Source organism: Pseudophryne corroboree, chromosome 3 (assembly GCF_028390025.1).
Source record: "Pseudophryne corroboree isolate aPseCor3 chromosome 3, aPseCor3.hap2, whole genome shotgun sequence".
Lineage (NCBI taxonomy): Eukaryota > Metazoa > Chordata > Amphibia > Anura > Myobatrachidae > Pseudophryne > Pseudophryne corroboree.
In genome coordinates this window covers 18,925,489-18,952,629 of record NC_086446.1, presented here as the reverse complement: position 1 = coordinate 18,952,629, position 27,141 = coordinate 18,925,489, and the positions used below count along the sequence as shown (strand labels likewise).

At 45.8% G+C, this 27,141-nt stretch overlaps 1 protein-coding gene across 1 annotated transcript in view; it reads right to left on the bottom strand.

The window, feature by feature from the left end:
• LOC135057465 (indolethylamine N-methyltransferase-like) overlaps positions 1-17,704 on the bottom strand; it is a 78,451-nt gene extending 60,747 nt beyond the window's left edge. The window contains exons 1-2 of the mRNA XM_063963353.1: positions 17,554-17,704; positions 14,785-14,992 (exon numbers count right to left, since the gene is read on the bottom strand). Of these exons, the coding sequence (XP_063819423.1) occupies positions 14,785-14,992; positions 17,554-17,704 (359 nt within the window). The remainder of the gene's footprint in view (positions 1-14,784; positions 14,993-17,553) is intronic.
• Positions 17,705-27,141: the final 9,437 nt, after the last annotated feature.

The following is a 27,141-nucleotide window of genomic DNA, read 5'->3' as shown; positions in this document are numbered from 1 at the left end:
ATTCCCCTCATCAGGCTTTTGCAGAAGAAGCTGGAGACATTGAAGGAGGAGCTAAAACAGAGCGATTCCGCTAGGCATGTGGGACTTGTGGATGGAGCCCTTCATTCGCTTAACCAGGATTCACGGGTGGTCAATCTGTTGAAATCAGAGCACTACATTTTGGCCACCGTGCTCGATCCTAGATTTAAAACCTACCTTGTATCTCTCTTTCCGGCAGACACAAGTCTGCAGAGGTTCAAAGACCTGCTGGTGAGAAAATTGTCAAGTCAAGTGGAACGTGACCCGTCAACAGCTCCTCCTTCACATTCTCCCGCAACTGGGGGTGCGAGGAAAAGGCTACGAATTCCGAGCTCACCCACTGGCGGTGATGCAGGGCAGTCTGGAGCGAGTGCTGACATCTGGTCCGGATTGAAGGACCTGCCAACGATTACTGACATGTCGTCTACTGTCACTGCATATGATTCTCTCACCATTGAAAGAATGGTGGAGGATTATATGAGTGACCGCATCCAAGTAGGCACGTCAGACAGTCCATACATATACTGGCAGGAAAAAGAGGCAATTTGGAGGCCCTTGCAGAAACTGGCTTTATTCTACCTAAGTTGCCCTCCCTCCAGTGTGTACTCCGAAAGAGTGTTTAGTGCCGCCGCTCACCTTGTCAGCAATCGGCGTATGAGGTTACTTCCAGAAAATGTGGAGAAGATGATGTTCATTAAAATGAATTATAATCAATTCCTCCGTGGAGACATTCACCAGCAGCAATTGCCTCCAGAAAGTATACGGGGACCTGAGATGGTGGATTCCAGTGGGGACAAATTAATAATCTGTGAGGAGGGGGGATGTACACAGTGAAAGGGGTGATGAATCGGACGGTGATGATGAGGTGGACATCTTGCCTCTGTAGAGCCAGTTTGTGCAAGGAGAGATTGATTGCTTCTTTTTTGGTGGGGGCCCAAACCAACCAGTCATTTCAGTCACAGTCATGTGGCAGACCCTGTCGCTGAAATGATGGGTTCGTTAAAGTGTGCATGTCCTGTTTATACAACATATGGGTGGGTGGGAGGGCCCAAGGACAATTCCATCTTGCACCTCTTTTTTCTTTCATTTTTCTTTGCGTCATGTGCTGTTTGGGGAGTATTTTTTGAAGGGCCATCCTGCGTGACACTGCAGTGCCACTCCTAGATGGGCCAGGTGTTTGTGTCGGCCACTTGTGTCACTTATCTTAGTCACACAGCGACCTTGGTGCCCCTCTTTTTTTCTTTGCGTCATGTGCTGTTTGGGGAGTATTTTTTTGAAGGGCCATCTGTTATGCACACCAGTGCCTGCAGGAATGTACTGGTGTCAGAACTGTTATGCACTCCAGTGCCTGCAGGAATGTACTGGTGTTTGAACTGTTATGCACACCAGTGCCTGCAGGAATGTACTGGTGTCTGAAAGGATAGGTATGCAAAACAAATGAACTCACAGACAGACTGGGGAATATGACATTACGTACACAGAAGGTGATAGGGTAACAAAATACACACAAAGTGAACAGAGAAGCCCAGAGGCTAAGGAACTGGGTGTCTCCCTAGTATTAGTAATGCTCAGATGGGAAAAGCAAGATGTTGTGTTTTAATACGTAGAGAACCCAAAATGCTGTTGCTAAGGGCAACAGCAAAAACCCTAAAGGGTTACCAACGGGTGTGGCAGTAAACTCCTTGGTCAGAGATGGAATGATAGACACAAGGAGAGTCTCCACAATCCTAATTCTCACTTGCAGTGCACAGGTTCAGCTTACTGCCACTAAACTGACACCTGACACCTAGCACAGTGAGACAGGATTTAGGCAGGCAAGTCTTAGAATACAGCCGCAAACTTGCTAAGTTCACAGAGTAGTAAAAGAACCCCAGCAAGCTAAACGACTGACTCCAGTCTTACTGCTAGGTCTGGATTGGCAGAGTGTAGTACCAAATCCCCAGGCCTATTTGCAGTAAGCAACAACAAATACAAAGCTACACAGTACTGGCTAACTTTCAGGAACTGACTAACCAACAAAGATTCAGCAGCATCTGCTTAACCTGAGAAGAGGCCTTATAAAGCAGGTGCTGTCCACACCCCACTCAGACCTCAGACTGTGAGCACAAAAACCAGCACCGGATCCCCTGCCGTGCACAGAGCCTGTAACCACTGCACAGCAAAAGACCCGAACCGGAGTATCAGCTGCGCTCAGGTTACTCCGCTAGCACTTGTCTCCCGGTTGCCATGACGACGTGGCAGCACAGGGCAGGAGACCCTAACAGTACCCCTCCTCTGACGAGGGGTCAAAGAACCCCTACCACCGTTTATCGGGAAACTGCGAGAAGAAAGAGCGTATCAGTCTGGGGGCATGAAGATCACAACTGCGCACCCACGACCGCTCCTCCGGGCCATACTCCTTCCAGTGCACCAAAAATGACAGCCGACCCTGAACCATCTTGGAGTCAAGAATCCTTTCAACAACAAACTCCCTCTGGCCACGTATCAGAAGAGGGGAAGGTCTTCCACTGGAAGAAGGATTACTAATCGCCCGTTTTAAAAGGGAACAATGAAATGTTTTATTGATACCCAAAGAACGGGGCAGATCTAACTGAAATGCCACCGGATTGATAACCCTGGTGATCTTATAAGGGCCGATGAACCGGGGGCCTAACTTATGAGATGGCTGTCTCAACTTCAAATTCTTGGTAGACAACCAGATGAAGTCTCCTAATTTGAAGCTGCAGGGTCTTTTCCGCTTATCAAAAACCCTTTTGGTAACTAATGACACAGACACAAGGGCTTTCTTCACTTTCCGCCAAATACCTCTAAGGACCGAAACCACAGAGGAACCACCAGGCGTGGAGTCCAGGGGGTCAAAAGAATTGGCCTTAGGATGATGCCCATACACACAAAGGAAGGGAGAGATCCCTGTAGCAGAGTGAGCCGCGTTGTTATAGGCAAACTCCGCCATGGACAGATGAGCAACCCAGTCAGTCTGACACTTGGAGACATAACACCTGAGGTACTGCTCCAAGGACTGGTTCACCCTTTCAGTCTGCCCATTAGACTGCGGATGGTAGCCTGACGACAAGCTGACAGAAATCTGGAGATCGGAACAAAATGCCCTCCAGAATTTGGCCACAAACTGGGATCCGCGGTCAGAGACCACATCAAGTGGCAACCCGTGGAGACGCACAGCATGCAGCATAAATAATTCAGACAGGCGTCTGGCCGATGGCAGCCCAACCAGTGGAACGAAGTGCGCCATCTTCGAAAACCTGTCAACGACAACCCAGATGGCTGTCATCCCTGAGGATTTGGGCAAGTCCACCACAAAATCCATTCAAATGTGGGTCCATGGCTTAGATGGGATAGAGAGTGGATGTAATGGGCCAACAGGAACCCCTCTAGGAGTCTTATTTCGGGCACAGATGTCACATGCCCGAACCCACTGATCCACATCCTTAGCCACCGAGGGCCACCACACCGCCCTAGATAGCAACTCCAGAGTTCTGGCAATACCCGGGTGACCTGCCGACTTCTTGGCATGGAATTCCAGGAACACTCACTGTCTTAACCTAGGAGGCACAAACAAAAGACCTACCGGAAGGTCTGGAGGAGCCTGCTCCTGTGCTCTAAGGACTAATGATAAGAGGTCCTGGGTAATGCCCACTTTAATACATGATGGGGACACAATGGGCAATGGCTCCTCGGTGGTCTCCTGTATTGGAGCAAAACTCAGCGAGAGCGCATCAGCCTTGATGTTTTTTGACCCAGGGCGATATGTTATCAAAAAATTAAAGCGAGCAAAAAACAAAGCCCATCGTGCCTGCCTGGCATTGAGACGCTTCGCTGACTCTAAATATGCCAGATTCTTATGGTCGGTGAGAATTGAGACCACAAACTTAGCCCCCTCAAGCCAGTGTCTCCACTCCTCGAGTGCATCCTTAATAGCCAACAATTCCCGGTTACCCACGTCATAATTCATCTCGGCAGGCGAAAATTTATGGGAAAAGTAAGCACAGGGATGAAGGCGATTATCAGACACTCCCATCTGAGAAAGCACTGCCCCAATACCCATCTCAGAGGCATCCACCTCCACCACAAAAGGACGCTCTGGATCTGGGTGTCGCAGCACCTTGGCCGACACAAATACCCTTTTGAGACGGGCAAAAGCCGCTTTAGCCTCACAAGACCAGTGAGCAACATCCGCCCCTTTCTTAGTGAGTGCCACCAAGGGCGCCACTATAGACGAAAATCCAGCGATAAATCGTCTATAAAAATTTGCAAAGCCCAGGAAACTCTGAAGCGCCTTTAAACTAGTGGGCTGCACCCAATCCAGGACTGCCTGTACCTTGGAACCCTCCATTTGGAAACCTTCTGGGGAGATAATATATCCTAGAAATGCGATTTGCTGAACTTCAAATTCGCACTTCTCCAGCTTCGCCCCAAGCCGGTGGTCTCTGAGTTTCTGGAGGACTAAGCGTACATGCTTCCGATGTTCCTCCAGGGAATGGGAGAAGATTAGGATGTCATCTAAGTATACAACTAAGAATCTATCCAAATATTCCCTGAGCACATCATTCATGAAATCCTGGAAGACTGCCGGGGCATTACAGAGCCCAAAAGGCATCACCAAATATTCATAATGCCCTGAGTGGGTATTAAAGGCAATCTTCCATTCATCCCCCTCTCTTATTCGGATTAGATTGTACGCACCGCGTAGGTCAATCTTAGAAAAAATGGTGGCAGTACGAAGCTGGTCAAACAAGACCGAAATGAGAGGCAGTGGGTATGAGTTTTTAATCGTGATACGGTTCAATTCCCTGAAGTCGATGCAGGGTCGCAACGAACCGTCCTTTTTACCCACGAAGAAGAACCCCGACCCAACTGAAGACTGTGAAGGTCTGATAAATCCCTTAGCCAAGTTCTCCTGAATGTACTCTGCCATAGCCTGAGTCTCAGGACGTGACAGGGAGTACAACCTGCTCTTGGGAAGCTTAGCATTTGGCAACAAATCAATGGCACAGTCATAGGGGTGATGGGGAGGTAGTACCTCTGCAACTTTTTTGGAGAACACGTCCGCAAAATCTGCGAGAGCCTGACTGGAAGGCTCAAGCAACTCCTGAAACAATCAGTACCCCAACTAAGAATCTCCCCAGAGACCCAGTCAAATTGAGGATTGTGGGCCCTTAACCAGGGTAACCCCAACACCAATGGGGCAAAAGTACAGACAGTCACATAAAAGGAAAATTTTTCAGAGTGTGTGGCTCCAATAAACAAAGAAATCTGGCTAGTGCAAGAGGTAATTTTACCTTGGGATAATGGTTCCCCGTTTAACCCACAAATCTCAATTTCCGATGCCAAGGGTACTAAGGGAACAGAGTGTTTCAGGGCGAATTGGCGGTCCATAAAAACCCCGTCGGCCCCACTGTCCACAAAGGCCTCAGTCTTGACAGTTTGACCGAGGATCTTCAAGGTCACCGGAATGATAAAAGTCTTCTTGGGAAATTCTGACTTCTGGCCTGACAGGATATTTCCCATCACCCTCAGGCCCTGAAGTTTTCCGGCTTTTCTGGGCATGATACTACCACATGACCTTTATTCCCACAGTACAAACACAACCCCTGCTGTCTCCTCCGCGTCTTCTCACGCGAGGAGAGGCGGGTAGCCCCAATCTGCATAGGCTCCTCGGAAAATTCCTCAGAGTCTGAGGTTCCCTTGGGAAAGAAGGAAACCTCAGTCTCCCTTTCAAGCCTACGCTCTCTCAGCCATCTATCCACCCGGATGGATAACTGCATGAGCTGATTTAAGCTATCAGGCAAGGGATATTGTACCAGTTGGTCCTTTATCTGGTTAGAAAGACCTCTTCGGTACTGGTGTCTCAGGGCTGGGTCATTCCACTGGGTATCAGGGGCCAACCTCCGAAACTCCGTACAGTAAACCTCAACTGGCCTTCGCCCTTGCTTAAGGATCGAAATCTGAGCCTCGGCTGAGGCCGTCTTGTCAGGGTCATCATACAACATGCCCAGTGCCGTAAAAAAAGCATCAACACTTTTAAGCGACGGACAGTCAGGCTGCAACCCATATGCCCAGACCTGTGGGTCTCCTTGTAGCAAGGAAATCACTATTCCCACCCGCTGAATCTCCGACCCAGAAGACTGAGGCCTAAGCCAGAAGTATAGCTTGCAGCTCTCCTTGAAACAAAAGAACTGCGAGCGATCTCCAGAAAAACGATCCGGGAGATTTACTTTCGGCTCCTTAACCCCTGAAGGTGCTGCTGCGGGAGCTCCGCCAGCGGCCTGGGAGGTGTGCATTGAATATGACATTACGTACACAGAAAGTGATAGGGTAACAAAATACACACAAAGTGAACAGAGAACCCCAGAGGCTAAGGAACTGGGTGTCTCCCTAGTATTAGTAATGCTCAGATGGGAAAAGCAAGATGTTGTGTTTTAATACGTAGAGAACCCGAAATGCTGTTGCTAAGGGCAACAGCAAAAACCCTAAAGGGTTACCAACGGGTGTGGCAGTAAACTCCTTGGTCAGAGATGGAATGATAGACACAAGGAGAGTCTCCACAATCCTAATTCTCACTTGCAGTGCACAGGTTCAGCTTACTGCCACTAAACTGACACCTGACACCTAGCACAGTGAGACAGGATTTAGGCAGGCAAGTCTTAGAATACAGCCGCAAACTTGCTAAGTTCACAGAGTAGTAAAAGAACCCCAGCAAGCTAAACGACTGACTCCAGTCTTACTGCTAGGTCTGGCTTGGCAGAGTGTAGTACCAAATCCCCAGGCCTATTTGCAGTAAGCAACAACAAATACAAAGCTACACAGTACTGGCTAACTTTCAGGAACTGACTAACCAACGAAGATTCAGCAGCATCTGCTTAACCTGAGAAGAGGCCTTATAAAGCAGGTGCTGTCCACGCCCCACTCAGACCTCACAGACTGTGAGCACAAAAACCAGCACCGGATCCCCTGCGTGCACAGAGCCTGTAACCACTGCACAGCAAAAGACCCGAACCGGAGTATCAGCTGCGCTCAGGTTACTCCGCTAGCACTTGTCTCCCGGTTGCCATGACGACATGGCAGCACAGGGCAGGAGACCCTAACACCATCCTGCGTGACACTGCAGTGCCACTCCTAGATGGGCCAGGTGTTTGTGTCGGCCACTTGGGTCGCTTATCTTAGTCACACAGCTACCTCATTGCACTTCTTTTTTTCTTTGCGTCATGTGCTGTTTGGGGAGTATTTTTTTGAAGGGCCATCCTGCGTGACACTGCAGTGCCACTCCTAGATGGGCCAGGTGTTTGTGTCGGCCACTTGGGTCGCTGAGCTTAGTCACACAGCTACCTCATTGCACCTCTTTTTTTCTTTGCGTCATGTGCTGTTTGGGGAGTATTTATTTGAAGGGCCATCCTGCGTGACACTGCAGTGCCACTCCTAGATGGGCCAGGTGTTTGTATCGGTCACTTGTGTCGCTTAACTTAGTCACACAGCGACCTTGGTGCGCCTCTTTTTTTCTTTGCGTGATGTGCTGTTTGGGGAGTATTTTTTTGAAGTGCCATCCTGTCTGACTCTGCAGTGCCACTCCTAGGTGGGCCAGGTGTTTGTGTCGGCCACTTGGGTCGCTTAGCTTAGTCACACAGCTACCTCGGTGCAAATTTTAGGACTAAAAATAATATTTTGAGGTGTGAGGTGTTCAGAATAGACTGAAAATGAGTGGAAATTATGGTTATTGAGGTTAATAATACTATGGGATCAAAATGACCCCTAAATTATATGATTTAAGCTGTTTTTTAGGTTTTTTTTTTAAAAACACCCAAATACAAAACACACCCGAATCCGACAAAAAAAATTTGGTGAGGTTTTGCCAAAACGCGTTCGAACACAAAACACGCCCGTGGAACCGAACCCAAAACCAAAACACAAAACCCGAAAAATTGCCGGTGCACATCACTAATGGTTATGTCATTTTCCATCCCATATGTCCTCCCCGATGATGCATATTTCATATGCGGGAGGAAGGCGTATAAGTGGCTTGCCCCAAACTCAGAGGGATTGTGTTACGTTGGAAAAGTATTGCCTGAAGTAATGACCATTACCCATAACAAAATGAAAGACATTCACCGCAGTGCCCAATCTCCTTACACTCACACTCATTATGAACACATCGTTAAAAGACACCTTGTAGATAGGACAGAGCATGCGGCCTCTGATTTGATTCACAAATCCATCGGGATTCAATTCTTTCTCGCGGTAGATATCACCCGTACCGCCAGAGGAGTTATAAATTATAGGTATATTACTGCGCTAGCGAACCTGATAGACAATATCACTTAGATGTATGATGACACCTTCAGGTATACTGGGAGAGAGCTGCAAGCCTACAAAATGGAGGCACAATCTTACACTCGCTGCTGTGGGTAATGAATTGACTGGCTGGGTGTCATGGTTGAACCCACGAAATTGGTTTTCAGGTTTAGGAGAATGGGCTCAAGGTGTTATCATGGATGTAGGAAAATTCCTCTTGTGTGTCCTGGGAGTTATCATATTGATTGGTCTGGTATTCAGATGTGTTCGGAGTTTAATGAATTGCAAGCGTAGTACCAAGGTGATGAGTCTGAGGAGTGAGGGCACTGTAACAACTAGTTTAATTTATGACCCGTCAATCGAGACAATGTTGTGATAAAATGTGATTCCACGGTCCGTTTCTTTCACCCGTTTCTCCTTTGATTTTCTCCGAGGTACCAAGAGATCCACCTGGAAGAAGAATTTGATGACCTTTTATACAGACCACTGATGAACTGTGTCACAGACACCTAATAAGCTTTTAGAGGCTGTAATTCTTTTTATGGACACTTGAAGAAGCTTGGTTTGCCGATAAAGCGCAGAGCTACAGTAAAGATACGACAATCCGGACAAGACATCAGACAAGACATCAACAAGACCCCAATCGGCGACTGCATACTAAATCACACATAAAATTATACGAATGCATTTATAACGCATGTTTCTTATCTTCATCTCTACTATCTTCAGGTAATGACACACATAGGCGACAGGGAATATAGACCCATATATCAGCACTCACATATTCTCTCCCTTCATGTATCATCAACTAATGTGCACCCCATTTGTTGTAACCAAAAGCCGAAAAGAGCTCGGTAGAGTTTGACAGTCCATCCACAGACCCTTGATACGGGATAAGAAGGATTCAATGTATACTTCGTAATACCTCAAAGCTTGATGTAGAACATATACGGCACGATGATACATGACCTCTCAGACATGGATTTCATACACACATGCTTTTACTATCTCACTAGGTTATACATTTCTCACCTTCTCTCCTCCCCTTACCCAATCATAATAAGGTATTTACATGATGACATATATATTTTTCTGTTTGAATTGTTTAGAAAGTGGCAGTTATTATTGACTGCCAAAGGGTGGACTGTCAAAGTCGAAAAATATCGTGATCCACAATGCCTTGTACTAACCCCATGCACATGCCCGCTGCGTGTGCACTCAGTCCGCCGTACATGCACACATCCGCAAGTTGCGTAATATCGCTCCGGCGATAGTGCGCATAATGTGGGTATTTACACCTAGAAAGGTGTTGGAACCTTACCAAGTGTTTGTGTGTTTCATCATTTATTATTAAGGGTTTCTGAGCATCTCAATTGCTCAAACAGGTTGCTTAATCACAAGGTTTAGTGTTACATTACAGTATCTCTGTAAAAAGGTTTACAGTATAAGCATATTCTGTGTTCAAGGTTTAAAAGGTTATTGACTGCGTGTGCGCTCGCTGTGTGTATTCCGTACACCCAGCGCAGCGTGTGTACGTAACTTGCATACCACGTGCGAGGTCTTTGTATGCAAATAGCATACAAAGTGCGTAGCATGTGCACGTGGTTTAGCGGCCATTACGGCTACACGGTATTAGTATATAGCTTATGTTAAAAGGTAAATATTTAGCTTTATCAGGGGCATGGTCACACAAAACTAGGGGAGTGGCTACATGACAATAGGACATGGCCACATTATGCCACACACACCGTAATGCTTATTACACATTATGCCAGACACCGTAACACCCATTACACATTATGCCACACACCATAATGCCCATTAAACATTATGCAACACACTGTATAGCCTTACATATTTTACCACACACCATAATGCCTATTACATATTATGCCACACACAGTTATGCCACTGACACCATTTTATGTCCCACACACAAAAATGCCCATTATAAATTATGCCCCAGCTGTGGGCTGGTAGTACTGATTACCACCACCATATTTCTTAATGGTACTCCGTATCACCCCATACCACCCTACGTTTAGCACTGCACACTCCCGTCCACTGTCACCAATGTACGAGGGGCACTCTATGCATTTGTAGATATTAATAAATATACCACAACAACACATAAGACAAATATATGAGTACAAATAAGACATTCCACAGTGAATATGAAAAGGGAAAGTGTTCTTTTGGTGGGGTACCACATATTTTCCTGACTGTCCCCTCCATAGCTGCCTCATTTACAGGTCCATTTATTAACCTTATTTTTCCCAAAATAATGTGAATAGGGGAGTTTTCTGTTTTCACGTCCCTTTCACATTATTTTAGTATCACCTGAATGTATTAAAGGGCATTTGGAGCAGTTTTCATGAAATAATTACTCCAAACCCTTTAATTCACTTTTTTTTAGTAACCCACATCGCATTCCCCATACTTATAATGGAAAATGCGATGTGGCCAAATTTACTAATAAAAAAAAAAAGTGGAAAAAATATTGCAGTGTGCCCTGTGATCATTTCTCCAGCTCGGGATGGCGAGATCACAGGGCAGCACTAGGATAGGCAGCCATTTGCCCAGCTTTCTCTGCCCTTGGGAGAGATGGGGCAAAGAATGAAAAATACCCCGATAATGCTGCGGAGTGTCATCGCAGGGACAGAGCTTGCTCGCATGCTGTGTCCCTACATGTGATAATTGATACATCCCTGCGATGTAATCAATTATTGCAATGTGAGGTTAGGTGATTTTATCACATTGTCTCCGCATCCAAGGATGTGGATGGTGATAAATAGGCCCCATAGTCCCTGCATATATCCTCATTCTTCCCCCCCACCCAGAGCTGTCTCTCATTACCCCTCTATAGCTCTCAGTCTCAGTCAGTTCCTTCCATATAACACTGAGCCCCTTGCAGCACTCACTGACCCCACAGCTCACCCACCGCCCCCTCCCCCACAGTTCACTTACTGACCGCATAGCACACACTGGCCTCACCAACAACAACACTCACTGTCCACCTCAGAGACACCCTCACTGTCCCCTTACATCATTTACTTTCTCTTTCACTGTCTACCATGTGTCACCCTGGCTCCTATCAAAGTTCTCCTGACAGCCCTCCCCTTTCCTCTGCTATCCACTTCACAGCACCCCTCTTCCCCAGCCCCTACTAACAACAACCCCACAGCACCCTGGCCCCTCAATACCCACCTCACAGCACTCCCACCGGAACCTTCACTATCCTTCCCAAGCACTCCCCACATTTAATAACTACCTTACAGACCCCCCTTCCCCTCCAATGCACACCGCCCGGCACTCACCTTCCTTCTATGTCCACGTCGAAGAACCCTTCCCCCTTTTTCTGTCCATCTATCACAGAACTCCCCCTTCACTGTCCACCCAACACAGCACCCCCCTACAATGTCCATCTCACATCACTCCCAAACCCTTTCAATGTCCACCTCGCAGCATCTCCCTTCAATGCAGGGCCGGCTCCAGGCATGTTCCATTAGAGCGGCCGCGCAGGGCACCACCCTTAAAGGGTGCCGCACGCTAGCGTTGCCATATTGGAACCTGCCTAGAGGTAGGAGCAGGACAGGTCCTGCAGCACTGCACTGGCTGTGTCTGTGTGTGCCGATGTTGGGGAGTGCTGTGGGTGAGACATACTCCTCTGTGTGAGCTGTGCAGCATCGGCGTCTGACGTCAGAGTAGCTTTGCCTTAGTCCACCTACAGCACTGCCCCTCATCGGCACACACAGCCACTGATAGGAGCTGGCCATGACACAGATGCTGCCGCAGACTCAGTGCAGCTGTTCCGTGGCCAAAAACATGGGGGGCTTTGTGTATTTGGCACCCTGGGGGCAAGTGTATCTGGCTATCTTGGGGCAAGTGTATCTGGCACACTGGGAGCACATATATCTGGCACTGTGGTAGGCACGTGTACCTGGCAATGTGGGGGCATATAAAGTGTATCTGGCACTGTGGGACCATATAAAGTGTATCTGGCAATGCTGTGGGCATATAATGTGTATATGGCACTGCTGGGGGCATATAATGGTATTTGGCACTGTACTGCTGGGGACATATGTGTATCTGCCACTGGTGGGAGCATATAAAGTGTATCTGGCAATGCTAGGGGCATATAATGTGTATCTGGCACTGATGGGGGCATCTAATGCTTATCTGGCACTGCTGTAGGTGTATAATGTGTATCTGGCACTGCTGGGGGCATATAATGGTATCTGGCACTGTACTGCTGGGGACATATGTGTATCTGCCACTGGTGGGAGCATATAAAGTGTATCTGGCAATGCTAGGGGGCATATAATGTGTATCTGGTACTGATGGGGGCAACTAATGTTTATCTGGCACTGCTGGAGGTGTATAATGTGTATCTGGCACTGCTGGGGGCGTATAATGTGTATCTGGCACTGCTGGGGGCATATAATGGTATTTGGCACTGTACTGCTGGGGACATATGTGTATCTGCCACTGGTGGGAGCATATAAAGTGTATCTGGCAATGCTAGGGGCATATCATGTGTATCTGGCACTGATGGGGGCATCTAATATTTATCTGGCACTGCTGGAGGTGTATAATGTGTATCTGGCACTGCTGGGGGGCGTATTATGTGTATCTGGCACTGCTGGGGGCATATAATGGTATCTGGCACTGTACTGCTGGGGACATATGTGTATCTGCCACTGGTGGGAGCATATAATGTGTATCTGGCACTACTGAGGGTGGATGTGTATTTGGCACTACTGGGGGCATGTGTGTATCTGGCACTGCACACTATACTGGAGACATTATGTTTAAAGTTCACTACTGTGGGCGTTATGTGTAAGGCTGCTGATTGTGTTTGTTCAGGGGTGTGAAAATATATTTATAGTCTGATTATGTAAAGTTGCAAGGCGCCTTCGGGGCCAACTTTTCCAGGACCACCCTACTTTCAGCACTCCACTCTCCTGTCCACTGTCCCCATTGTATGAGATACATTTGTAGAAATTAATTAATAAATAGACCACAACAACACATAAGACGAACATATGAGTACAAATAACACATTCCACGGTGAATATGAAAAGCGAAAGTGTTATTTGGTGGGGTGCCACATATTTTCCTGACTGTACCATCCATAGCTGCCTCATTTAGAGATCCATTTATTAACATGGCTGCTCAGCTCTTCTTGTCCGATAATGGCAAGCTCCTCAGCAGCCGCACACAGCAGCCCGATGCACATGCATAGTCACACCTGACTGTCAGTGAGAGAGGAGCTCAGGGAGGTGGAGCTGTCTGGCCAGCTTCTCTTATTGTGTTATAGTGCAGAGCGGCCAGGCAAGGAGCATCCTCTCTACCTACCTCCTTCCTGCCTCCCATATCTGGCCATGTGCAAGCAGAGCGTGGCTGCAGGTGGCCCAGGAGCTAAGACGGCAGATGGCACCATGCCCCCCATCCCAGTCTGCCACTGGCTGCATCCCACCTATAAAAGTAGATGCCAGTACTTTCATTGATCTGACTTAATAATATATTCATTCATTGACCACAAGAAGTCAATAACGAGCAGCCAACAGAATGGTTTCCCATACTGCAGCCAGACTCATGACGGGTATGTGCTTTAAGGCTCCTTTTAATTCATGTCTATATTCTGCAAAGAGCAACGTAATCTCCCTGAGTAATGGGATGTTATTATTACCTATTGCTCTCCTTCAGGAGAGAAGAGAAGAAGAATCCATATGGATTTAGGCGATGAATGAAACCAAGGGATTTGGGCAAATTGTTTATTTCAAATGAAAGAGTTCCCCAGTAATGGGTTTAGTAATATTAGCTAAGTCTGGTGAAATACATGTAACAGGAGACCATGGAGGTCATTCAGATCTGATCGCTGGGCTGCGTGTTTTGTTGTCACAGACTACACGGGGAATGTATGTTTGCTGTGTAAGTGTGCGATGCTATGTGTACGCTGAGCTGCTATAATACTGTGTGTGCAGTCTGTGCGCAGCTCAGGACTTACTCCCCCAGTGCAATAGAATCAGGCTGATTAGGACCAGAGCTGACGTCAGACACCCTCCCTGAAAATGCTGGGGAACGCCTGTATTTTCCAGAGCACTCCTAGTAAGTCAGTTACCACCCACAAACGGCTTCCTCCTGTCAATCACCTTGTGTACGCCCATGAAAATTGATTTTTCCTACCATCCCGTCGCTGAATTACGATCCCTGTTGTTGTTGTCTGACGCACATGCGCATTGCGGTGTATATGCATTGCGCAGTTAGGATCTGGTCACCCACTGTGGGAAAATACACAGCAGTGATCAGATCTGAATTACCCCCAATGGCATGAGCTGTACAACAGATATTTCTTCCATCCCAGGATAAATGAGGCCCAGTGTGAAGCATGTGGAGAAGGTTACTGAGTACTGACACTGGGTTACACTGATAGATGATTTGGAAAATACGTTTTCTTACCTATTTCCTTCTGTGCATTTAATATGTTCCATTATGTGAGACCAATCAAATGCTCCGGTACGTGTGTTAATCCATCTGTTCAGCTCCATAATACATTGCTCAGAGCACTTCAGCACAAGGATCTGGTTGAAATATCCACTGGCTGTATAGAGATGATGAATGAAAGATCCAATACTGATGTCAATCAAAAGGTCTCCCTTAATGTGACCTGCAGGGAAAGACTCCAGTGATTACAGAGTGTAATATAATATGTAGCATCTACTCTATACATCATTCTGTAATGTCCTGTCACAGGTAGAGGTGTGCGGGTTCGGATTTACTCTTTTTTTTTTTTTGCAAAATTTATTTCAAGTTCGGATTTATCCAGATTTATCATATTGGTTATCAAAAACAAGTGAGAACCCGCACATCCCTAGATACAGGAAAGCCACTTCCTCATAACACACCTGATGCTGCTTCACTGTAATGTATGAGGTATGTAAGTACCTCTTTGATCAGCATTTCCAGTAACTGGAGCCACTTTTCCTGTATATACACACAGACAATTACAGACCTCAGAAGTGTCCATAATGTGCCATAATGTAACCTCTTAGGAAACATCCACACTTAGATATCACTGATGCCTGGCATGTGTGAGTTACCAGTTCCCTCTGCTAGTGTCTATTACAATGCAATGCACCTAGCACGTACCAGTAGAGTGTGCTGATTAATATGATATACAACACTTGTATATCTGTGTGCAAATGAGTCTGTATGAGAAGCACAAGAGAACTTGGCATGGAAATAAAGTGTTGCCGCTGCATTGTAGCACTTCAAAAACAGATTTAGAAACTCATTACCTGGGCACAGGCTTGTCCGAGGGAACTGGCAGAGGCCTGGGCCAGCTGGTGAGGGGGATGAATGCTCCTGTCCATAGTGTATATACATAGTGTTCTTCGTTCATTTTTTTAAGAGGTGCATGGCCAAACCACCAGGATTTGGCCACACCTCCTGTATCTTCTGGGCCCCACATATGTTTTGCCAGCCCTTCCCATCTCAGCTCTACTCTAGGTAGGAAGCACTTTGAGCATTGTTTTTCATTCTGTTATGGGGACCATGCAGCTTAAGGGGGGCTAAAACTATACACCCTGCACCTGTTTCTTTACTTCTTTACCAAGCCCAGCAAACTCTCCTCCTAGGCTTTCTTTCCCACACTCACTATTTACCCCATCTGTGTCACCCTTGTCTGTCTGCCCCTCCCATTTAGAATGTAAGCTCTCATGAGCAGGGCCCTTTACCCTCATGTGATTTTCCTTCTCTTACTTAAACTATCTTCTACTCCGTACTCCCTAGTGATGGTATAGTCCCACATCCTGCTCTGGTAGCATCATGGTGGCCCTGTTTCTGCCACTGCCCTGACTTTGAGCTCTGAGGGGGACCCAGATGGTGTAACCAGAAATTACATCTGACAAGGGAACCAGCTGGTGAGTTACAGTAGCTTGCACATGGGCTGGTGGCTACACATAGGTGAGGAGATCCTGCTTCATGTCTTGGGTCTGGTGCTGTGCAGCTGGGGATCCTGTGACCCTGTAGAAAGACCTGGGATTGTCATGGCTGCCAGGGATCCTCCCACCCAACTGTAAGACCTGGGGATATCATCACTGCCAGGGATCCTCCCACCCTACTGTAAGACCTGGGGATATCATCACTGCCAGGGATCCTCCCACCCTACTGTAAGACCTGGGGATATCATCACTGCCAGGGATCCTCCCACCCTACTGTAAGACCTGGGGATATCATCACTGCCAGGGATCCCCCCACCCTACTGTAAGACCCCTCTGTTTGCAGTGCTCTCTGTCCTGTCTAAAGTATGGTAGGGAGGAGGAATGATATTAATTTAATGTCAGAAAGGGGGGGCCAAATTGCTGCCTTGTCCTGGGTTACAAAAATCCTAGTGTTGGCCGAGGTCAACCCCACCTACTTTTTAGTTGGTCTTGTCTGAGGCCATTTCAAGTGCTCAATTTGTCCCTGCTAGTCCTTGTCATCTGACAGTGTGATTACACAGGGTTCTTCAATCCTCCCTCAGTACACTGTAACTACAGTACGTCAGTGGGCAGATCTAATGATGTAATTCATACAGATGGAGCTTCTCTCATCTATCCATCTCTGGCATTTATGGAGCCCCGCTCATCTATCAGTCCCTTGTGTTTGGCATTACTGGCGAGTGTATTACCAGTGATCATCCACCAGATTTTGCTTTTAAAAATCACTGTTATGCATGCATGAGGTGTCTAATAAAATACTCTAATGCAAGAATCACCATTGCACATGTGAGAGGTCTCCATTGAAATACACTATAGTGCAAGAACTACTTCACTGTACAGTACAGTACTGTATGTTACATAGACATGTCAGTGGACAGATAGAATGATGTATATTCCTAACACTCAATGGCAATCAGTATGTACTGTACACAGTCATGTTCCGTCATCAAACACAGACTCATAAGCATTGCATTTAGCAAATTAAAAAAGTAATTCTTCACTTTAACAACTGCATAGAAATATATAATCTTAGATACATCATAAAATATCATTATTACAATGTATTTCTATAGTCCGAGCATTTTATACAGCGCTGTACAGAGAATATATTTGTCATGCACATCAGTCCCTGCCACATTAGAGAATACAGTGCATATTACATAACACACAATCATGTACATGCAATCACTCACACTAAGGTAAGTAGGTCAGTATAGTATACATACTGTCAGTATAATATACATACCCTCACTGAAAGCACGGTGTAAACATTCCATTGGAAATTTAAGTGAATCATCTCCAAAGACCATGTCTGGTTTGTTAGAAAAATATGTTTCCAGATATTCTCTAGAATCAATGCCTTGTACAGGATAGAATTTATGGGCGCTGGAATCCATCTTGTATTACTGTGTCACAGGCTGTCTGACGCTCACGTCTATTCATTTACTGGCTCAGGAATTCTGTTTATATTCACTAGGATCTAGTTATTTATATTCATCAGTAACCAGGATGTCAGTGTTATTACATGATGGTTTATCAGCCTCAGGAGCTGCCATGGGAATGCAGGTGACATGTGATCATCTCCTAAAGCAAAATAAATCATCATACTAATTATTTCTTAATTTATATTTAAATATTGTCAAATATTTAAGCAATTTAATTAAAATATTTCTAGTGCAAACACACACTGTATACAGATATTAGGTCTGTCATTGTGGACGTAAAATTCAGGGCCATAGTCATTTGTTTGAAAAAAATAAAGTTTGTACAGTGAAAGTAGAATACTAATAAACCTCCTAACGGCTGAGGGCCGAACCACACTGCATACCATTAAGACAATTAATACGACATATACTATTAAAATAACGACACAGAGACTTATATTTGGCAGAACATTGTTAGCTATTTAATAATTAGTCTAATAAATAGAAGAAATGTAATCAAGAGAAGAATACAGTAAATAAATCTAAAGAATAAGAGTATGGTGGCCAGAAAAAGAACGGCTGAAATTCCAACAGAAAACCCCAAGTTACTCAAACTAACCCAATATTTAAAATCAACCTAACTACCAGTCAAACATAGGTATCCACTCAGACCTTCTAGCTTGACTACCCACCCTGATGGGTGATGACGCTGCCCTCAGTAGGGTGATCCAGCAGATACAACAGTCAACGAAGGTGAGCGCATCCAAACACCAGAACTGACTAAACCGGCAACTAATAACTCCAACACAGTGAACCTGCCACTCTTTTCTGCCAACAGTGAAGTCTCTGCCTACAGACAGCTTGCACCGCCACCATACACCCAACTTACCGAATCAAAAACCAAAAAGAGATCCTCCAAAAAAATCACTAAACCTTCCTTAGACAAATGCACCCGTCTGACCAAAAAAAGGTAATCCTAATGGTACATGATACTATCATGACGATCCACTGCACTACCGTGGACCAACACCCACTTCGCCACCACCGAATTCATCTTTTTCCTGGCCTCATTGATAGGTTGTCCATCAGGTACTCCACGCCAACATAACCTCGGCACAATAAACGAGTATATCAAAGTGCAACGAGGCCAAGCCTCGGTGATGCAAGACAAATCTTTCAACATACAACATTGCAAATCCAACAACGTCCTCTTACCCAAATCATTGCCACCAAAATGCAGCACCAACACCATAGGGATACCGTGTTGTTGGGCCTGTGCCAATAACCTCACCTTAAGATCTTGCCACAACATTCCACGTCAGCCCAACCATCAAATCTCACTAGCCTGCGAAAAACACTGTGCCCCCTCTGAGGCCATGAACCGACATGCTCAGAACACAAAGGAGTGACAGACCACCCACTCCGTACACTTATCAACTACCCATCCTATAGGGAAAGAGAAGAAAAGAAGGAATAGGTTAATAAATGAATAAAACATTGAAATATGTGTGCAGCAGCTGCAAATCTGTCAGTTCTGCTTTCTGTATTGATTAGCACCTGGATCCGGCTGCTCCCTTCTGTTGTTCTCATTTCCTAGCAACTGATCACCTGGACCTCATTACCTGCAACTTCAGCCTGACATGTGATTGGTCTGTCTCCCTTTAACTAGGGAGTATCCACATACCACCGTGCCAGTGATAGAGTTCAGTATCAGAGAGAGTCAGGTTCTAGTCTGGACTCCTTAGAGCCTGTTCCTGTGAGCTCGGCATGTGGCCATTGCACGCTGTGCAAGTTCCCAGTCTCCTGTGTCCCGGTAACTGGTCCCAGTATTCCTGCCAGTCCTGCACCCAGTTCATCTTGGACCTGTATCTACTACAATTATATATCTAGTGTGTCCTTCTGCCTTGGAATCCCTGCTTCAAGATATCTGTGCACCATTCCAGCCAGTCCTGCACCTTGTCTCAGTAATCCTGCACCTGTCCAGTTCTGCAAACAGCAGCCTAATCACTCAGACCTTTCTGCATGTTCATCTCCATTCAGTGCCTGCAATTCTCTATCCAGACTCCAAACAAACCCCTGAGAATCCTGCCAAATTCCAGCTCTGCTATCCAGAACTTACAGCCTGCACGTTTCATTTCCCCTCTGTGACCCAGCTCAGCTCTCATCAAACCTCTGCCATTAGCCCTGCTGTGTCAGTCACTCTGCAATTAACCCCTGCCTTACCAGCCGCATTTCTCCAGGTAATTTATTCTGGTAATACCTTGTGGACTCCTGTGCAGATACCAAGTGACCCAGGCAGGGGGCCGCGACCTGCACATCAGGGGCAGTGAATCACAAATCCCCTTGTGGAGTTCCCTGTTGAACAGCCCCCAGTGTGTTAGACTCCACGCCTCTGTTCTGGGTCACGCCAAACACCTTGTGTCTGCTTCCAGAACACAGGTGCTTCCTAACAAATTGCATGAAAGTACACGAGGATCTGCCAAAAGAAAGAAAAAGTTTGAACTACGGCAAAGCTGATTGAAACAAGCTTCAGGCCAATCAAAGCATCAGTAATAGACATAAGGACAGGCAAACAAAATAAAAGGTGGAGAGAGAGTGGGCGGTGATGGGTTGCAGGGGGAAACACAAGTAAACTCTGCCAGAGGAAAAACATAAAACCTTCTGAGTGACATAAAATTCAAGTCCAATTAGCCGAATAAGTAATCATTGAGCCGAATTAAGTCTGTCAGATAAGTAAAAAGCGTCAAAAACCACTGAACCCACCACTGCCAACAGTGGCGGGTAGCTAGTCCCCGAGTCCCCAAGTTGGAAGGACAGGGGAAGACGAACATGACACTACACACCAACAATGAACAACCAACAATTCAAGTAAGCGATAAAATGCACACGATAAAACAGAAAGACTCAGGGCTGGATGTATCGTTTATAACTGGAGGATTTCTAGTGGCCCAGAGACTTAACCTCCGCCGCTAGAAATCCAGCAGATGCTGCTGACATTGCATCCCTGATCCGAAATGAATGGGTCCCAAAATCAGCAGTTAAAGACCTATGCTGATCAGGCTGCACCTCAACATCCACCCGAACTGGTACTTCGTCAGTGGCAACCCGTCATAGTGCAGAAGCCAAGAACCCTCTGAAGAGGGCCGGACATCCACATACTGGGAAGCCAAAGCTACCGGGCAAACCTGAACATCCAATGATTAAACCATCATGACCCACGACCTCTAGTTAGCTGGTCAGTCTGAGATCGATGCAGCCTGCACAGCAAGGACCTCTCACCCTCCACATCATCCTCCCGGAGCATGGCCAAATCCCTCCATTTGGACAACACGACCAACTCCGAGACCCGAAAAGCCCCATGGTAGGCCATGGAAAAGGCTAACTGAAATAGAAAGCCTCAAAAAAGGATACGACCAAGCCAGACACTGCACACAACAATGCTGATAGGAATGACCCATCAATAGGATATCTCCTGTAAGGCGGGATGGGCGCCAGATGTGCCCACCCTTTCATCGTCTAAGCTAGGAAAAACTTTTGGTAAAATCTGGGAGCCCCCACAGCTTGGCGAAAAATTATATCCCTGCAAGATACCTAGACACCACTGCCCTAGACCTATCATAGACATAGAGTTGTCATATAAAGGAAAGCATCAGCCAATCTCCACTCTTACCTCTGTGCCCATGACCATGAGAAAATTCCTCCCACTCAGCCCAAGAATGACGGTAGGCCCTGAGAGTGCTTAGGGCAGTGGAACGCTCTGCTAACCCCTCCATGCCGGCTCGATAACCTGCCAAACATAAGAGGGACAGCAAACCCTGGCAATATCAGTCTCCGGAGCCGAGGACCGTAATCTAGCCCACTGGCCCCGCAACAATGCATCAGCAATTGCGTTGTCCATCCCCGGCACATGCTGCGACCGAAATAACACACTAAAGGGCAGGCACTACAGAACTAACTGCCCCAGAACTCACAAAACGATGACCGAATTAGCCCTCTGGTTGTTCACAGCGTGCACCACACCCAGATTGTCACAACTGAATAAAATGCTGCTATTGCGAAGCCACCTCCAAAGCCACCCTGATAGGCAAGAGTTTTAGGAGTAGGAGGTCTTTGGTGAAACCCTTACGACACCACTCCGGGGGCAAGGGCATGACGCACCAAGCTCCATTGAAGTAGCAACCAAGCTTCAAGGATCCTGCCATGTCCGTAAATAGCTGCAATTCGACATTGTCAACTTATGTATCCAGCCATATCTGCATGCCATTGAATTCCTCCAGAAACGAGACCCAGATCACTTAATCCCTCTTAATTTCTGAGGAGAGTTGAATACAATGGTGTAGCCTAGCACAACCCGACATGACACACTCCAGCTTCCGGCAAAACAAAGACCTATGGGGATCACCCTACAAGCAAAGTTTAACAAGCCTAACAGTGATTGCACCTGACACAGTGTCACCTTCCGAGATGCTTGAAACTGCCTGATGTTTTCCCACAACTTCGCTACCTTGACCTGGCAACATGGTATCAATCTTGATACCCAAGAATGACAAACAAGAGAGAGGCTCTTCAGTTTTATCTTCAGACACAGGCACCCCAAAATGAAAAAACAATGCCTTCAAGTTGAACAAAAGCTTACCACAATGCCCAGAGTTCGCAGGACCGATGCACAAGAAGTCATCAAGGTAATGAGCTATACCATGACCTCCCAAAGAAGACTCCACACACCAGTGCAAAAATGTGCTAAACTTCTCGAAAAACGACCAGGAAACCCCATAGGCAAGCATTTGTCAATGAAGTAGTCTGCCCCTATGCAAAACCCCATATACCAGAATGAGTCCAGATATAAGGGAAGTAAATGAAATGCCGACTCAACATCTATCTTGCCCATGAGAGCCCCCAGACCACAGCCCTCCACGATACGAAGCGCCTCATCAAATGATTTATATTTTATATTGGTGGTGGAAAGTGATGTCTTTTGTAGCGAAGAAGGCTGTTGTTGCAGTTGGCTTCCTATATAGGTGAGAAAAGAGATTGCCCCCTTCTTAAATATTAAGTAAAAGGTCTAGAAAATGAATGGCATAGGTGAATTTCCTGTTACGCTTCATCATGAAGTCATGGAATTTCTGTTCTGTTCCATTCCAAATCAGAAAAATGTAATTGATGTAATGAATCCACATTGGTATAAGTGTGATAAATTCATCATTGGCATCATTGAAGACATAAACATGTTCCTACCACCATATGAACAGATTTGCATAAATGAATGAGCATGCAGTGCCCTGGTTTGGAGTAAAATTTTTTATTGAAAACAAAATAATTCCTGTTTAGTATGAATTCCAGTTAATCCAGAATTAACTTATGGAAGTCCGATGTCTTTCCTATACCCTGAGAAAAATTGATGGCTTCCATTCCTTGTAGATGAATGCTGATGGTATAGAGGGATTTGAGGTCTATACTGGCTAGCATGAGTTCATTGTTCAGCAGGGACGTGCGGTGAGCTAAATGGCTCAGGAGGCACTGGCCAGCCCCAGAGCCAGATTTACATGCAATATATGAGTCAAAGAGTACATGTGGGCATTACACACAGGTGCAGCAGTATAAACTCCTGGAAATCTGGTGAGTTTTAATCAGAGATGTGCTGAAAAGATAGATAAGTGAGGCACTGCCTCACCTGCCATAGACTTTTTACTCCATAGTTTTGGCTGTAAAAATGATTAGAATAATGCAAACAAGATATTTCAAACAAATTATTTGTATTTTTCATATACTTTATTCAGTCAAAACTCTTGCACAAACGTTAGTATGACAGGAAAGGCTTTGCCTCACCTGCCTCAGCCCACCACACGTCACTGTTGTTCAGTACTGTTTATCCTCTTGAGAAAGTCTGTGGTATCCTGAGCATAAAAGGGTAAGATTGTTACATGATGCCTGAAATGTTATCCACAAGGATGCTCACCTGTTTGGAGAGACCCCGTATACCAGACACAATTGTCCTCCCCATTGGGTCGGTGAGATATTCATACATCTTTAGAAGGAAGTAAAACGTGGATATCTTGGGGTGGGCTACATGGAGAAATACATTATCGGGTTTTGTTATAATGCCGTCTGCTTTGGCCTTATTGTTGATCTGATTATAGAGGATGGAGAAATTCTCAGTGGTGATAAAGGTAACACAGTTTGTCCTCTAATTGATGTTAGGCTTCCTTGAGATATAGTTCTGTGGGCCATAATACAACATTGCACCCTTTATCTGAAGGTTTTATCATAACATCAGGCCATTCTTTGATTTTAATTAAGGGCTTTCTGTTCTACTCATTAACATTGTGTATATTATATGCTCAAGATCTCCTAGTTCTTTTTATTAGAATATTATTTATGTAAAAATTAAATTAATATACTCACTTCTGAACAGATGTTTTTTGGGAATTTTCTTTTGCATTTAAGTCATTGATCTGTGGAGGGTTCAGAAAATGTTGGTGTCGTTAAAGCTCCTCTAAATTCCTCTATGGCTTCATGTTCCTCAGCAGAAGTTAATAATTCATGGGTAGAAGAAGATTCTGAACAAGACAACCAATAATAAATTGTTTGTTGGCTAATATAGGGGTAGATGTACTAAGCCTGCACAAGTGACAAAACAGTGAAAAAGAAGTGACATTGAGTCTATCAATACAACTTCCCTATCCTCCCTGCTCGACTCTCTTCTCTCTCCTATACTGTCTCTCTCATGCCCTGAACAAGCCTCTTACCTATACAATGCTTCACTTACTTCTGCTCTTAACTCTGTCACACCACAAACCATCATTCACTCTCACAGATCAATACCTGAATTCTGGCACACCAAATGCTCCAGATATCTGCAATAATGCTCACGTACTGCTGAGGGCTTTATGGCAGAATTCCTCCATTTTAAACTTATGCACTCATCCTTCAGTGCTGCACTTTCCCTTGCTAAACAGTCATAATTCAAGAACCTCGTCTCCTTCCAGTCTTCAAACCCTTGGCGCCTGTTTGACACCCTCAACTCCATCCTCTGTCGTCCCCCTCCTCGGCTACCCTCCTCAATCTCTGCTATTGGGTTTGTCACTTACTTCACTTCCAAAATAGATTCCATATGTCAGGACATCACATCCAACCAAACCATCAGCAAACAGCCACCACATCTCCCTTGCCATTCATCCCCATCCCACTTACTAACTCTGACATCTTTCTCCCATGTATATAGTGAGGAAGTCATGGCCCTTAATCATTTGTCCCCCCTCCACCTCCCACCTGACCCTATACCCTCATGCCTCCTCTTCTTCCTCTGCCTGTTCCCATCTTGCCCACCTCCTCAATCTCTCCCTCTCATTTGGCACTGTCCTGTCTGCCTTCAAGCATGTATTCGTCTCCCCTATTCTAAAAAAAAAACTTACCATTGATCCACACACACTCTCAAGCTATAGACCCATCTCTCTCCTCCCTTTTGCCTCCAAACTCCTTGAACGTATTGTCTACAACCACCTTACTGCCTTTCGATCTTCCCACTCACTGCTTGACCCATTCCAGTCTGGCTTCCATCATCTCCACTCCACTGAAAATGCCCTCTCGAATGTCTGCAATGTCCTCCTTTCTGCTAATTCCAAGGGCCACTACTCTCTGCTTATTCTCCTTGACCTCTCTGCTGCTTTTGACACTGTGGACCCCTTGCTCCTTCTGCAAATCCTTTACACCCTTGGTCTGTGTGATACTGCCCTCTCCTTGCTATCCTCCATCCTCTCTGACCATTCCTTCTCTGTCTCCTCTCATGACTCCTCCTCCCCACCACTTCCACCTACTGTAGGTGTCCCTCAAGGGTCTGTTCTTGGTACGCTCCTTTTCTCACTCTATAGAACTTCTCTAGGTGAGTTAATTTCCTATTTTTACTTACTATAGCATCTAAATGCTGATAATGCAGAAGTCTACCTTTCCTCCCCTGACCTATACCCTGCTCCCCTCACTGGTATATACAATTGTCTCTCTGCTGTAGGCTAGTACACACTAGCCAATCTCCGAGGACGCCAATATTGGCAGCAGCGGGGACCCAGCAGGAGGGCAGCATTGGCAAGTGCATACACACTTACTGATGTGGCCAGAACAGGCAGAGAAGCAGAGCTGGGTGAGCCTGCAAGGGTACAATGGTGCATAGATAAAACAAAAAACCTCACACCAATGGAGAATGCATAAAACATTAAGGTGCTGTAAAGGCGGAAGTTGTCTTTGGCCCTCTCGTGCTGTCACTTCCTGGTCCTGATCACGAAGGGAATATAGACACATCCATTTGTTTACTGTCACATCCGGCCAGCTCTCTTGCAAAGCACCACTGGGAGATCGTCCTAGAGCTTGCAAAAGGCTCCGTGAAGATGTATAAAATAAATCGGTCTGCTGCTCTGATGGATCGGCATCCAGGGGGGTTTTATGTACTCGGGAAAACCCCCTGACATGCGCATGTGCCCTCAAGGAGACAGACAGTTCCCTGAAGTATCTGGGAACTATGGAACAGATGTACTAAGCCTGGAGAAGTGATAAAGCAGTGATAAAGAAGTGATAAGTGGAAGGTGATAACGCACCAGCCAATCATTATGGGTTTGAAAAATTGCACTTAGTAGCTGATTGGCTAGTGCATTATCACCTTCCACTTATTATTATTATTATTATTATTATTATTATTATCCTTTATTTATATGGCACCACATGGGATCTGCAGTGCTCAGAGACCACCCTTATCTCAAGGAAGCCTAACATCAATTAGAGGATAAACTGTGTTACCGACACATTACCTATAACACCACTGAGAATTTCTCCATCCTCTATAATCAGATCATCAATAAGGCCAAAGCAGTCGGCATTATAACAAAACCTGATAATGTATCTCTCCATGTAGCCCACCCCAAGATACCCACGTTTTACCTCCTGCTAAAGATGTATAAATATCTCACCGGCCCAACGGGGAGGACAACTGTGTCTGGTATACAGGGACTCTCCAAACAGGTGAGCATCCTTGTGGATAACATTTCAGGCGTCATGTGACCACTTTACCATTTATGCCCAGGATACCGCAGACTTTCTCACGAGTATAAACAGCCCCGTACTGAACAATGAACTCATGCTAGCCAGTATAGACATCAAATCCCTCTACACCATCAGCATTCATCTACAGGGAATGGAAGCCATCATTTTTTTTCAGGATAGAGAAAAGACATCGGACTTCCAAAACTTAATTCTGTATTTACTGGAATTCATACTAAACAGGAATTATTTTGTTTTCAATAACAATTTTTTCCTCCAAACCAGGGAATGGCACGTTCACCCACTTATTCAAATCTGTTCATATGGTGGTAGGAACATGTTTATGTCTTCAATGATGCCAATGATTATTTTTTCACACTTATACC